Below are 16,190 nucleotides of genomic sequence, written 5' to 3'. Positions count from 1 at the left end.
GCTAGGACTTTGGCCCAAGAAGGCAATATTCGGGGGAAAAACAAAACGAGGTCACTGGGTATTGGTGGTCTGGCCTGGAATAAAGAGATTGAGCAATTGGCTGTGATTATCTCAACAAACAAACATCTCTCTCTGTCTCTTACCTAATACTAGTTTTCACGCTTCATATCCTATTCTCTCTCTCTCTCTCTCTCTCTCTCTCTCTCTCTCTCTCTCTCTCTCTCTCTCTCTCTGTGGAAGTCTCATGGTCGCCGATCGGTGAAAATTTTCCTGGCAAAGGTGGCGATGACCATGGTCCGAGATCTATCTTTATTTCTCTTCAAGGGTTTTTCCTGATTATTCCTCTGATGAGTCCAGGTTATCTTCTTCTTTCTCTCTATTCATTCTCTGTCGTCTACTTTTCTAGGAAAAAAAGATTGAAACTTGTTGCAATTTAGCCCAATAGGGCTGCATCTCCACTCTCAAAATCTACTTGTTTTGTGGGAGTAATAACACATTATTGTTGAAATATTGTTCCTGAAAGTTTTCATGAATTTATCCATTTCTCTTTTAGTTACTGAAATTGGGGTTTACTAAGTCTGTGTTCTTTGCAATCTGTGTGTTCAATGGGTTTTGATTGTCAAAATTTGGCTTTGGGTGAGAAAATACATAAGAGTCATTGATTGCAAGAGTGATTTACTGGGTACATAATCTAAACATGGTGTGTTTGATAGCTTTTTGTAATCTAAAAATTGTGTTTTTTTATATCATTGATAAGAAGGCTATTAGGAAACGAAGGATTTCAAACACAATAGTGAGTACGTAATCAATTATCTTTGGTTATGGTCTAGGAGGTTTCATTTTGTAAATTTAGAAGAAATGATGCTAGATAGATGTATGTTATTCTTCTTCTATAATCCACAATTTAAGCGTAATTTTTTTATGTCTTTGCTTGCAGTGGCAAACCCAGAAATTTCGTGATGGGGGTACAACGGTTGAAAGGTTCAAGGGACTAAGGTTGAAGGTAATATTTATTTAGATTTTGGAGGGACTAAGGTTGAAGGTAATATTATTTAGATTTTGGAGGGACTAAGGTTGATGGTAATATTATTTAGATTTTGGAGGGACTAAGGTCAAACTATCAGGATTGTGCAGGGGCTACTAATGTTACTTCTTTTGTAAATAACAAAAAATGCTTTGGATTAGGGTAAATATTGTCAAATTTCGTGCCACCCTTGGTTCTGCCATTTATGAATGATTCACTGGTTACTTAATCTAAAACTCCCATATTTGATAGTATTGATACTGAGTCTCTTTCAAACAATTTCAACACAAGAGTATCTTTATATTCCATTAACCTTTATTTGTTGTATGAAAGGTTTAATTTTGGAGATTTATTAGAAATAGGTGGTAGATGGATGTTTGTTATTTATCTTGTATAATTCGCAATTTAAGCTTTAATTTCTGAATGACTACCCTTGCTGCGGCGGACTCTGAAAGTTTGCATAGGGTTAGTGTTAATACCTAAAATTTCCTACCACCCCTTGGTTCCGCCATTGTATCCTTGTAATTTGTTCTTAATTCTTGAATCACTACCCACCTTATAAAAATTTCTGGATCAGTTACCATGACACAAGCAGGGGCGGATCCATCTGTCTAGTGGGGTCAAAATTTTACAATGAAGAAATGGCGAATGACAGAGGGTGGTCACAAGAGACGGATAGGGAGAGAGAGATGAGAAGTAATTTGAAGGGAATAAAGAGGCAGAGGACTCCTCTCCAAACTCATCATTCCTCTTAGGGAAAACAAACTCCTCTCCAAACTCATCTGCAATAGTCTTTGGCTGCTTTAACTGGGTGAGGACTCTGATCGAATATCCTCTTCTTTATATTATTTTTTAAAATTCTATCATCCTTCGTAGCATTATATGTTTCTACTTCTTTATTCTGCCTTGTTTGCTTCTCCGATATTTTTGTTATTCCCGAAACAGAATCTAGTGAAATGGTTAATGGTTTTGAATTCTGCGTGTGTTTGCATATCCCTGAATTCTGACATCCCTTTGAAAGGGTTTGATATAAATAGTTCTATACACATGACCAGGCATAACACCAGTTCTTTGAATAATGGAAGCCAAGTATTTCCAGCCAAACTTGATGCACTATCAACGAAAACAAGGATGTGGATCATCTCTTATTTACATCAAAGAGTATGGCAAAATAATGGCTTCCTTTACAATGGTAGTGACATCTAGGAGTCTCTTCTCCAAATTGATGATTTAACCGTTTCAGAGGTGGTTTGCACTTCTGTTTAAGGGTAAAATTTGCAAATTGTTTTGCAAATTTACAATAGACATGGAAGAAGATAAACGATTGGATTCAAAGGGATAATTTCCGCCTAAATTGTTGTTAATGGGATCGGATTGGGGACATCTCATTTCGGTAAAGCTTGGAAGTAAAAGCTATGGAAATTTTCGCCCACTATCATTGGCTGCATGAGAAACATGTTAGCATCTTGAAAAATAATAAAAAGGCTAATGTACATAAACCGCACTTCATGTATTGCTTTGCATTTTTCCATTTATTCCATGTCTACTGCAATTGCACTTTTTCCTCCACAATGGTCATGAAACCAACTTCTTAGTACAAGATATTTGAAGAGAAGGATTACGTGTAAAACAGCATGTCAACAATTAAGCAATTAAATTATAACTAGAAACCAAAGAATCTGGATTGAAAAATAAGAATCTGGCTTTAGCAAAAAGTCAGCATGAAATTAGGACTGCCACCAACTTAATTTGCATTTGACTCTACCACCTAAGACTAGATGATACTGAACAAGTGTGTGGTGGTTAGAAATGTTCATGGTACTTTTTCAATAGGCTATTAGATTGAATGGTTACTTCATCACCAAAACTTCCTTTTGACCTATGCCGGTATCTTTTAAGTTTGTGGAGGCGTTGGGAAATAATTCCAATATATTTGTAGTTGCCCCATTTCCCATTCCCTCACTAGTTGTAGAAATTTGTAGGTCTAAAGGGTATTCTACTAATCCACTTCCCTCTTCTTGAAGTCTAATTCGGAAGAGGAGATATAAAGTTGACCTGTGGTCCGAGATTCACATATCTAGAAAACCAATTAGAGCAATGGTTGTTTTCTGATGCTAATACGGATTTATACGAGACTTGTTGTAGGAAGTTTCTTATATTTACTTCAGCTGAGCATATTGATGCTCTTTCCTGGCAAATGCTGCCGTCCATTATTTGAGTGTTGTGGGTGTCTCTGCCATTAAATTAGCTGTTGACTTTTCATCAACTTAATGCTTTGAAAATACTCTTTAGGAGGGTGCGTACTATTTTAGCAAAAACAATACCTGGGGAAAAACAATTACTCAATATTTACAACTCTCAGTACTATAATAGGGGAGATTTTCTTAAGTTTGGTGGTTGCAGTGGCTCTATTTGTCCATCCTTCCAACCCCCCCCCATTTAGGTCCATTCAGAGTATATGCTTTTTTCATTAAAACCTTTCATATATACAAGAAAATATTAAAGCTACCCTTCACTTTCCATCCAAATAGGTGCGTCTGAAATGCAATTATCACATCATCATATCTATTAATTTTACATATATTACAATGTGTGTCCGTGCAACTTTAATAGTAAATTTTAATACTCACATAAAAATCCTTAAAAAATTGGTGACGTTGAATAGATATGGACTATACGTTTAAGACAGTAGCAATATTAATTATAGTTGGATGAAATATTTGGAAATGAGGATTTATCATTGAATAACATTTTCCATTGATCTTGAAGAGCAGTAGATGAACTGTTGATATTGGATGGTACATGACAGTAAAATAGAACTGTGTTGGAGTTCATGAATATTAACATACTCTAAATTCATGTTTTGAATGAAAAGTGGTAATTGATCCTCAAAATTAGAGTATATGTTGGAGATGCTCCATGTGTTTTTTTTTTTTTTTTTTTTAAATTTTCAAACTTGTAACCATAGTTATATATGTACATGCAGATACATAGATATTGTAGTGTAGGGCATGTGTTATGTAACTTTACCTTCGGTTTCAATGTGGTTGAACATTTGTTGGGGTCGTGGACCTAGTCCAAGAAAGGTGAACCACGAATGTCTGTCTAACCAGCTCATTACAAATGTTAAGACCAATAAAAGGGCTGACAGCCGTACTGGCTGAGAAAAAGGAAAGCCCAGCAACCAAGCACTCCCACCACCCATATTATATTGGGTGATCCCTGGCCTCGAGGAGTTGTTATATTTTGTTGCCGACATAAAAATTATGCTATTTCTGAAGTATGTTTTGATTCTCTCTGTTTTCAAAACATAACGTCTAGGGTTCTAATATTGTTTGCATGTCATGCCGCAGGACCTTATGGGACAGATAGACAGAGATATAGCTACGATCCAGAAGTAGAGGAAATTGTTGATTGGAAGTTCCTAATAGATCAATCGCATTAGTTGAAAAGAAATGGATGGGACAATTGAAGGCATTGATTGGACATCGCAGTTGCCAGAAGAATCCTTCCATCAAATACTATCTTGCCTCTTCACAAAGGAAGCAGCTAGAACTAGTGTTTTGTCCAAGACATGGCTACGAGCATGGTCTACGTATCCCAACTTGGACTTTGTCGAAAGCTACTTCATGAAAGAATCCCTTTCTAATTGTTCGGATGCAGATTTAAAAGGGAAAGATGATCCAAAGATTCAAGAAACGAGAGAGAAGTTCTTGCACTATGTGGACAAAACCATGCTAAGATATCACAAGGAGAGGACATCAATCAACAAATTCAGGCTTCATATAACCAGTGTCTATCCAAAATGGGCTTCTATTATTGACAAGTGGATTGAAATTCTGGTTCAAAAACACATTGAAGAGCTAGAACTCCATTTATCAGATTCCGCTTTCCTTGGGTCTTTATTAAAGAAGCACCTTTGTAATGGAATCATCAAGTGTTACCCCTTGCAAATGCTTGATCTCAAGAAAGTCTGTATCAATGAAGAGGAGATTCAAGACATATTCTCTAGATGCCCTTTAATTAAGGAATTGCGTCTTCTTGACTGTCGCGGATTGAAAAAGTTGCAGGTGGCTAATCTTCATAATCTGAAGACAGTTCATGTCAAGAATATTGAGGAAGTAGAGATCAGGGCGGCACCAAATCTTCAATCTTTCAACTATGTTGTTACCAATGGCCTCCCTTGGATGTTCAACATTGATTCATCTCCACATCTTAAAGATCTTATGCTTATGGGATTGGGCATCACGGACAGATTTTTCCATGATCTTATCGCTAGATTTCCTTTGCTCGAGAAGTTAGAACTGAGGTTTTGTCATGAGATTAGAAGGATCAACATATCAAGTCATATTCTCAAGAGCTTTGTTCTGAGGTATTGTCTGAAGTTGGTGGAGGCAAAGATTGATGCTCCAAATCTACTTTCAGTTAAGTACGATATAATGCCCTCCTTATCTATTACTACTACCACTTCTCCCCAGAAATGGGAGCCCATTGATAATTTTCTTGGAGGTATAACTGGTCTTTCGTCGTTCATTTGGTTGAGAGAGTTTATCATGAGTTTTAATCAGTCGGTAACTTTGGGATTTAATGTGTTTGACTGGCCTGAAAAGAAGAGGTTGAAGAAGGTAGACTTGAAAAGAATGCCTCTCATTGATCAGGTACCTGTAATAGAGCATTTGAAGCTGAGAGTATTTTCTGATTTAAGGTTGTGTTATGAATCTCTTGTGGATAGCTTGTTCTGGAGTTGTCATCCTAGGAAGCTGTCTATACTATCAATTAAGTTAAACAAAACATTGATAGAGAAACTGTGTGAGATGCTGATGGAGAGAGAAGATGATCCTTGCTGCTGCAGTTCTAGTGATAGCAAATGCTGGCGACATCATTTGAAAAATGTGGAGATTGGGCGCTTTGAACTGAAGAATAAAGTTGAGAGACACCTCTTCACTTGAAAACTTCATCAGATTTATTTCCTTCTCTTGGAGAACACCAGGGGATTTATTTTAAATTAAAGTGGTGAGTTGGAATGGAGCTCAGCTTTTGAACACTTTGAGGCGTTGTTCAAGATTGAGGAAAATGAAAGTGATCGAGCAGGATCGCAGCAGAATAAATTATGCTTAAAGAAAAGAGAGAAGAAAAAAATTGTGTTTGTATCATGATTAGTAGTCGGGTAGAATAAGATATTTCTTGCTTGGTTATCAAAAGTAAAGGTAGAACATGATTTCTTCTATCTGTGTTTCGTGAAATGATAGAAGAGAGACGATGCTTCAACTTTCATTTTGAATTAAGTAATGATTTGATACAGAAATAATAATTATTATTATTTTTGTTGGTAACTACTGTAATATAATTGGCATGATGTCTTTTGTGAAGTCCCTTGAGTATAAAATTAATTGTGTCTGAATCATGGAACTGTCACAGGAAATAAGGTTCGTTTAGCTGCTTCATTTAGGTTCAGTTTGGCGTCGGAAATTAGTGTTCTTAATTTATTGTGGAGTCTGATTTGGCATTAGCTCATTTTTTACATTTTTTGGCCCTGATTACCACGGCAACCCTCTCTGAAAATTTCATAAGGTGAATCACACTAGCTTGCTCTTTCCTTGATTCACGTTTAAGCTGTGTTTGGACTTTGGTCATGGATTTGTGGAGGATTTATGCAGGTAATGGAAAAGATATGGTGAATCACGTACACTAGCTTGCTCTTTCCTTGATCTCACCCGTCTGTCTCGGCAATCAATGGTCTAGATTTTAAAAGAACTCTTTCCCCGAAAGAGTTCTTATAAAATCAAGTTCTTTTAAAATCCGAATTGTTCAAAATATTTTTGGACGTGTGACATCGAGCACTGAAAACTTAGTTTTACGGAGACCATCTTTAAGGCGAAGTTTTTCTCTTTATATAAAGAATGAAGGCCCTATTACCTTACCATAACTAGGTAGTGTAGGTTGATTGAAGACTGGGTTGATGGAAGATGCTAAACTCTTTGAATCTTGATGAAGTGGTGCTCCTATGGTTAAAAATTTATACTAAAAGTCATATTTTTATGTAGCGGATTAAGGATTAATATTAAATTATTATATATTTATCTTTTAGGAATCTTTTAAGGGTAATGTTAGCATAATATTATTGTTTGTTATGTATGTGTGTCTTTTATTTTACAAAGTAGATGATCCGGTGTGTAGAGTTTAGCTTACACACGGAAGATCAATTCATCGATTCTTGTAAAATAAAGATATAGTTTACGGTCTTAGATGGAACTGGACACACCATTGATAGGTCTGTCTTGACTACATGGGACGGTCAAGTTTCAACTTATTGTGCTAGTAAACAAGACCGCATTGAGATAATTGTTTTTATACTGACGTTATAAGGCAATTAAAATTTCATGGTTATTATGAATGTTTATACTCTCTTAATCCAAAGATAATATATATATATATATATATATATATATATATTTAATATTGTTGACTTTGATTTATTAGAGTGTGAGATTCTCCATAGGGTCAATAGTCTCTGTAAGTTGGGTCACAACATTATATATATGATATCTATAAATTGTTAACAGAATATCCACAACCCAGTAGGGAGGGTCGGGGTGTTTATGCTAATGATTAACTTATGCCGTATAATTTTTTGGTTTTATTCTTATTCATTTTTTTTTTTTTTGCGTTTGTTAGTTTACGCAAAACTTTTATGTGATATGGGTTTCTCTCGACGAGAGGAATCGAAAAAGTAAAAAATTATGACTTCTACACAAGTATTTTAGGAAATATATCTTAAGAAAAGCTCAAAAAGTCAATTTTTGGACTTTTTCTTAGATATTTTCCAAAATACTTTTTTAAAAGTCAAAAAATTTTACTTTTTCGATTCCTCTCGTCGAGACAAATGTTACGAACCCATATCACATAAAAGTTTGGCATAAAACTAACAAATGCAAAAAATAAAATTGTATAAAAATAAAACCAAAAAGTTGTGGTGCACAAGTTAATCACCTGCGTGAACGAGGTTGCATGTCAAACCCTGCATTTGGATATTTTGTATATGATATATCGAATAAGTTAAGTGGACAGTTTGAAGAAATATATGTTGATTAAATACAATTGTCGGTAATTTAATTTAATCAATGGGTATACGTAATCTTAATGTGAGAAGATATTATTTAAGTATTTAATATCATGAAACTCGTAATATAATTGAGATAAGAATGGAGTGCAATTTTAATTTTGTAATGGGGCGAATTATAATTGGTAAAATAAGAAATAGAATTCTGGTGGATTAGGGTTTCTTATTTGCACTATGAGCCCAAATTTATTACTTTCTAGGTCTCTATCATAACCTTATATATACATGTTTCCGCTCTTTAGGTCAAAGACGTTTTTCTACATTCATGAAATAGAGAGAGACTGATAGAGAGCAAAAGATCGCGAAGGAGTTCAATTCGTGTTCTAAACATGCAGGGAATACGATAGAAGGCCTCAAGGTTTTGATGAGTTGAATACGTAACACAACAAGAAACAAGTCAACCACTAGCGATTGTGTCGCAGGAGTTCAGGTAAAACCCTAATTTTGCCTCGTAGAGTTTTTGCATTTTTGTTATTGTTCAATTTGTACGTATGTGCCATTACTGGATTTTGGGTTTTGGTTTCCCAACACCTATAGACTATAGAATTCATCACTTTAATTGGGAAGCTAGCAGCTACCACGAGGATGCCATAGCCATTATCGGGCTGATGATCAAAGTGAGTTCACTATGGTTTATATCCGTTATCACCCTCCTAATGCTATTGAAAGTGCTTCAAGCACACAGATTAGGACTTTGCATGGTTTTCAGAGCTTAGAGCCCCATCCTTCGTTGATATTACTCCTAGTCTATAATAACATATCCTTTCTGAAATTAAGAAATCAATGTTTGATATTATCCACTTTGCCAATTTTTTGGGTAATTGTAACAAAAAAGCATGGAGGGATACGCAATTTACTCAGAATTCATCTTACATTTCACACTGCGACTTTTACATACGAGTATTATGTACTAGGCCACGGATCACGCACGATACCCTTCACTAGTATTCATACAAGGCACTAGTTCATTAGAGAATTTGGATTCGATTCATATTCATGTGTAGTGTGGACGGATACAATCTTATCTCTATCCCAAAGTAGCCATTCTCATACTTCTAATACGGTCGTCTCTCCTTTTCCGTCGTTCGAAACAATAGCAATTTGCTCCCTATATTTGTCGACATGCCTTTTTGTTCCTTGCTTGTGAGGAGTGGAACGGACCGCGACGTTCGAACCCCTTCTACTCTGAACCAAGAATCAATATTGGTCTACTATAAAATTTGATTAACGAGTATAATGTATGTACATTAGTATGGATTATATGAGAAAAACACATTTAATATATGATTGTGTTTGTGAGCTAGGGCACACTTGAATTTGGCTCATTTATAGTAAAGAAAAATGAATTTAGTCGACCTAAGCTTTAAGTGGTTGAATTCAAGCTGTTCGCAAGTTTCGAGATGAAAAAAAATATGAGGTTTCGTATATTTCTTTTATTTTTAGTGAACTTTTTTTTAAATTTTTTTACCCTTTAACGTTTTTTGTACATCTAGTCTGTAGACAAACTTGAAAAGTAAACAAAGTAGTAATTTTTTGGAAGAAGTTCAGTAAAAATGAAAGCATCAGTTAACTTTTTTGGGGGTGTAAGAAAACTAGCCAATTTTGACTTTTGATATTTTTGAAATATTTTTCTTCTTTACTGAATTTGGTAAATAAATTCTTCATTTTTTAGTTTTCAAATAAAGCTAACTAGATATTTATAAAAAGATGAAAAAATTCAAAATTTCTCTCCAAAATGAGTTTTGGGGGTTTGGGATGTGTTGTTCACAAATGAACGGCAAACGTGCCGTGCACGCGTAACGGCACCCACCTAAGGTTCTATTATTTGATCTGAACCGTTATTTTGTTTGTCTAGTTGAGAACATGGTCCTCGTGAAAATTTAAAACGATCAAACATCGGTAACTATGTTTTTAAAATGCATTTTTCTTTGAAAAGAACCAGTAGAAATGAAACAGTTCTATTTTTTGTTTTTGTTTTTATTGAACTGTAATTTAAGTCATCACCGATTAAATAATTACTGATGTCCAATCAAATTGAATTTTTATGTGGATCACATATTGAGTGAGAAGAAAAACAAGATGAACGTTTCAGATCAAATAATGAAACCCAGGGTGAGCTTTGTAACACGTGCACAACACACACCGTAAACCCAAGTTTTGCAAACAACAACGTTGCTACGGAAATCGACCATAGACATCAACCGTTCGTAAGCACGAACGGTACGCGGGGTCCACTTCGGGTCTCACATAAAAAACCGAGTTGGCCCTTTGAAAAGTCAGCTCAATTCGATATGTGTAGGTACTTGATCTAATCTTTTATCCAATCTTCTAATTTATTCCGATTTAAAAAAAAAAGAAAGATTCGATCGACTACACATATAAATCCATTTGATTTTTATTTTTAAAATATTGAACGACTGAGATCAATCTTGCGGGTCCGGAGTGGGCCACTCGTGTCTTCAGTACGCATGGTCGATTTTTGCTGATCGGTTTCCTTAGAGCATCTCCAATCCATCTTTAAAACTCTAAAATGGAGAATAGATGTGCATATTAGAGAAAGATTTTATAATTTATTCTTACTGTTTGCTTTTCATGAGAAAATCTACAAGGGAACACATCGTACTTTTTAGATATTTGGATATCCAAATATAGAGATCCTACTCTCCCATCTTGGAGATAAAATGTCTAAAAAGTACGATGGATCCCTCATAAATTCTCTCATAAAGTTCAAAAAGTGGAAATAAATTAGGATTTTGATTTTCGCACTCCACTTTTTATTGATGATGCTCTATTTTGTTTACTAACTTCACATTAAAAGTAAAGCGCGAAAATTAATTTCCATAACTTATAAGATCTTCTTCCAATATGTCACATCCATTTTTTCATTTTGGAGATTGGTTTAAGAGATTGTTGGAGATGCCAACACTTTACGAACAAACAAGAGAAAAACTTATTTTCAGAAGTTTCCTAAAGTAAAGAAAGTTTACGGAAATAAATCGCTACCGTCTAAATGAACGGTTCAAATTTTAATATAACTTTTTTGAGAAAAAATTAATTGTAATTGAACATAATTGAAAATCTATTGATTGCACGAATCGACGGCTGAGATTCCGTCGGTCCATAATCACCTTGTTCACGGACGCGAAAAAGTCTATCTCAACAAACAAACATCTCTCTCTGTCTCTCACTCACGTAGTAGTTTTCACGCTTCAGATCCTATTCTCTCTCTCTCTCTCTCTCTCTCTCTCTCTCTCTCTGTGTGGAAGTCTCATGGTTTCCGATCGGTGAAAATTTTCCTGGCAAAGGTGGCGATGACCATGGTCCGCGAACTATCTTTTTTTCTCTTCAAGGGTTTTTCCTGATTATTTCTCTGATGAGTCCGGGTTATCTTCTTCTTTCTCCCTATTCATTCTCTGTCGTCTGCTTTTTCTAGGAAAAAAAGATTGAAACTTGTTTCAATTTAGCCCAATAGGGCTGCATCTCCACTCTCAAAATTTACTTGTTTTGTGGGAGCAATAACACATTATTGTTGAAATATTGTTCCTGAAAGTTTTCATGAATTTATCCATTTCTCTTTTAGTTACTGAAATTGGGGTTTACTAAGTCTGTGTTCTTTGCAATCTGTGTGTTCAATGGGTTTTGATTGTCAAAATTTGGCTTTGGGTGAGAAAATACATAAGAGTCATTGATTGCAAGAGTGATTTACTGGGTACATAATCTGAACATGGTGTGTTTGACAGCTTTTTGTAATCTAAAAATTGTGTTTTTTTATATCATTGATAAGAAGGCTATTAGGAAACGAAGGATTTCAAACACAATAGTGAGTACGTAATCGGTTATCTTTGGTTGTGGTCTAGGAGGTTTCATTTTGTAAATTTAGTAGAAATGATGCTAGATAGATGTATGTTATTCTTCTTCTATAATTCACAATTTAAGCGTAATTTTTTTATGTCTTTGCTTGCAGTGGCAAACCCAGAAATTTTGTGAAGGGGGTACAACGGTTTAAAGGTTCAAGGGACTAAGGTTGAAGGTAATATTATTTAGATTTTGGAGGGACTAAGGTCAAACTATCAGGATTGTGCAGGGGCTACTAATGTTACTTCTTTTGTAAATACCAAAAAATGCTCTCGGATAGGGTAAATATTGTCAAATTTCGTTCCCTTCTTGGTTCTGCCATTTATGAATGATTCACTGGTTACTTAATCTAAAACTCCCATATTTGATAGTATTGATAGTGAGGCTCTTTGAAACAATTTCAACACAAGTGTATCTTTATATTCCATTAACCTTTATTTGTTGTATGAAAGGTTTAATTTTGGAGATTTATTAGAAATAGGTGGTAGATGGATGTTTGTTATTTATCTTGTATAATTCGCAATTTAAGCTTAATTTCTGCGGCGGACTCTGAAATTTTGCATAGGGTTAGTGTTAATACCTAAAATTTCCTACCACCCCTTGGTTCCGCCATTGTATCCTTGTAATTTGTTCTTAATTCTTGAATCACTACCCACCTTATAACAATTTCTGGATCAGCTACCATGACTCAAGCAGCGGCGGATCCATCTGTCTAGTGGGGTCATAATTTTACGATGAAGAAATGGCGAATGACAGAGGGTGGTCACAAGAGACGGATAGGGAGAGAGAGATGAGAAGTAATTTGAAAGGAATAAAGAGGCAGAGGAGAGTGAACCCTATTTAATAGTAAAAATGTTCTCCAAGCTCCAACTCATTGTCTGAAACCCTCTATTTGAGAGGATCAATTTCATCCTACAGATAGAGGATGGATGAAGTTTTAGAGGACTGCTTTTTCTTACTATTCAATTCTCCAAATTCCTACTTTATCCGCACGAAAGAGTGAGTCTAAGCATAAATATAAACCATGACCCTTTTCCTTCTTGTTACGTAAATTTTGGTATAGTACATACGCATCTACTACTACTTTAAAAATAACGAAGAGTACATCTCTATTTGCATCAAAATGACACATCTTCCTTTTCCTTTGAATGCAGTGTTTTTCAAGTAAATTTAATAGTAGAAGAAGAAAAGAAGAAGAAGAGTCCCATTCTGAGACTGTGATTGGTTAGTTGTAGGTCTACCTATGATGACGTGGTAACTCTTGTAAAGTTTCATTTGAAGGGATGACTCATCATTCCTCTCTGGGAAAACAAATTCCTCTCCAAACTCATCTGTAATAGTCTTTGGCTGCTTTAACTGGGTAAGGACTCTGATCGAATATCCTCTTCTTCTTTAAATTATTTTTTAAAATTCTATCATCCTTCATAGCATTATATGTTTCTACTTCTTTATTCTGCCTTGTTTGCTTCTCCGATTGTTTTGGTATTCCCGAAACAGAATCTAGTGAAATGGTTAATGGTTTTGAATTCTGCGTGTGTTTGCATATCCCTGAATTCTGACATCCCTTTGAAAGGGTTTGATGTAAATAGTTCTATACACATGACCAGGCATAACACCAGTTCTTTGAATAATGGGAGCCAAGTATTTCCAGCCAAACTTGATGCACTATCAACGAAAACAAGGATGTGGATCATCTCTTATTTACATCACAGAGTATGGCAAAATAATGACTTCCTTTACAATGTTAGTGACATCTAGGAGTCTCTTCTCCAAATTGATGATTTAACCATTTCAGAGGTTGTTTGCACTTCTGTTTAAGGGTAAAATTTGCAAATTGTTTTAAAAATTTACAATAGACATGGAAGAAGATAAACGATCGGATTCAAAGGGATAATTTCCGCCTAAATTGTGGTTAATGGGATTGGATTGGGGACATCTCATTTCGTTAAAGCTAGGTAGTAAAATCTATGGAAATTTTCGTCCACTATCATTGGCTGCATGAGAAACATGTTAGCATCTTGAAAAATAATAAAAAGGCTAATGTACATAAACCGTCTTTCATATATTGCTTTGCATTTTTCCATTTATTCCATGTCTACTGCAATTGGACTTTTTCCTTTCCAATGGTCATGAAACCAACTTCTTAGTACAAGATATTTGAAGAGAAGGATTAAGTGTAAAACAGAAAGTCAACAATTAAGCAATTAAATTATAACTAGAAACCAAATAATCTGGCTTTAGCAAAAAGTCAGCATGAAATTAGGACTGCCACCACCTTAATTTGCCGTTGACTCTACCACCTAAGACTAGATGATACTGAACAAGTGTGTGGTGGTTAGAAATGTTCATGGTACTTTTTCAATAGGCTGTTAGATTGAATGGTTACTTCATCACCAAAACTTCATTTTTGACCTATGCCGGTATCTTTTAAGTTTGTGGAGGCATAGGGAAATAATTCCAATATATTTGTAGTTGCCCAATTTCCCATTCCCTCACTAGTTGTAGAAATTTGTAGGTCTAAAGGGTATTCTACTAATCCACTTCCCTCGTCTTGAAGTCTAATTCGGAAGAGGAGATATAAAGTTGACTTGTGGTCCAAGATGCACATATCTGGAAAACCAATTAGAGTAATAGTTGTTTTGTGATGCTAATACGGACTTATATGAGACTTGTTGTAGGAAGTTTCTTATATTTACTTCAGCTGAGCATATTGAAGCTTTTTGCTGGCAAATGCTGCAGTCCATTATTTGAGTGCTGTGGGTGTGTCTGCCATTAAATTAGCTGGTGACTTTTCATCAACTTAATGCTTTGAAAATACTCATTAGGAGGGTGTGTACTATTTTAGCAAAAACAATACCTGGGGAAAAACAATTACTCAATATTTACAACTCTCAGTACTATAGTAGGGGAGATTTTCTTAAGTTTGGGGGGGTTGCAGTGGCTCTATTTGTCCATCCTTCCAACACCCCATTTAGTTCCATTCAGAGTTTATGGTTTTTTCATTAAAACCTTTTATTTATACAAGAAAAGATTAAAGCTACCCTTCACTTTCCATCCAAATAGGTGCGTCTCACATCATCATATCTATTAATTTTACATATATTACAATGTGTGCCTGTGCAACTTTAATAGTAAATTTTAATACTCACATAAAAATCCTTTAAAAATTGGTGACGTTGAATAGATATGGACTATGCGTTTAAGACAGTTGCAATATTAATTATAGTTGGATGAAATATTTGGAAATGAGGATTTATCAATGAATAACATTTTCCATTGATCTAGAAGAGGAATAGATGAACTGTTGATATTGGATGATACATGACAGTAAAATAGAACTGTGTTGGAGTTCGTAAATATTAAAATACTCCAAATTCATGTTTTGAATGAAAAGTGGTAATTGATCCTCAAAATTAGAGTTTATGTTGGAGATGCTCCAAGGGTTTTTTTTATATTTTAATTTTCGAACTTTTAACCATAGTTATATACGTACATGCAAATACATAGATATTGTAGTGTAGGGCATGTGTTATGCAACTTTACCTTCGGTTTCAATGTGGTTGAACATTTGTTGGGGTCGTGGACCTAGTCCAAGATAGGTGAACCACGAATGTCTGTCTAACCAGCTCATTACAAATGTTAAAACCAATAAAAGGGCTGACAGTTGTACTGGCTGAGAAAAAGGAAAGCCCAGCAACCAAGCACTCCCACCACCCGTATTATATTGGGTGACTCGACTTATCCCTGGCCTCGAGGAGTTGTTAAATTTTGTTGCCGACATAAAAAAATTATGCTATTTCTGAAGTATGTTTTGATTCTCTCTGCTTTCAAAACATAACGTCTAGGGTTCTAGTATTCTTTGCATGTCATGCCGCAGGACTTTATGGGACAGATAGAGAGAGATATAGCTATAATCCAGATGTAGAGGAAATTGTTGATTGGAAGTTCCTAACAGATCAATCGCACTAGTTGAAAAGAAATGGTTGGGACAATCGAAGGCATTGATTGGAAATGAGGATTTATCAATGAATAACATTTTCCATTGATCTAGAAGAGCAATAGATGAACTGTTGATATTGGATGGTACATGACAGTAAAATAGAACTGTGTTGGAGTTCGTGAATATTAAGATACTCTAAATTCATGTTTTGAATGAAAAGTGGTAATTGATCCTCAAAATTAGAGTATATG

At 35.1% G+C, this 16,190-nt stretch overlaps 1 protein-coding gene and 1 long non-coding RNA gene across 2 annotated transcripts; both read left to right on the top strand.

Moving 5' to 3' along the window:
• Nucleotides 1-196: 196 nt before the first annotated feature.
• LOC131325078 (uncharacterized) lies at nucleotides 197-16,012 on the top strand. Its single transcript, XR_009199596.1, has 4 exons — nucleotides 197-357; nucleotides 12,109-12,174; nucleotides 13,235-13,359; nucleotides 15,877-16,012. It is a non-coding gene; the product is annotated as an uncharacterized LOC131325078 (long non-coding RNA).
• On the top strand, nucleotides 1,762-6,323 carry LOC131325077 (putative F-box/FBD/LRR-repeat protein At1g66290). The gene is made up of 2 exons (XM_058357135.1): nucleotides 1,762-1,835; nucleotides 4,378-6,323. Exon 2 carries the CDS (start codon nucleotides 4,480-4,482, stop codon nucleotides 5,971-5,973), a length of 1,494 nt encoding a protein of 497 aa, XP_058213118.1. The 5' UTR covers nucleotides 1,762-1,835; nucleotides 4,378-4,479; the 3' UTR covers nucleotides 5,974-6,323.
• Nucleotides 16,013-16,190: the final 178 nt, after the last annotated feature.

Source organism: Rhododendron vialii, chromosome 5a (genome assembly GCF_030253575.1).
Source record: "Rhododendron vialii isolate Sample 1 chromosome 5a, ASM3025357v1".
Lineage (NCBI taxonomy): Eukaryota > Viridiplantae > Streptophyta > Magnoliopsida > Ericales > Ericaceae > Rhododendron > Rhododendron vialii.
This window is presented reverse-complemented; position numbering and strand designations above follow the sequence as displayed.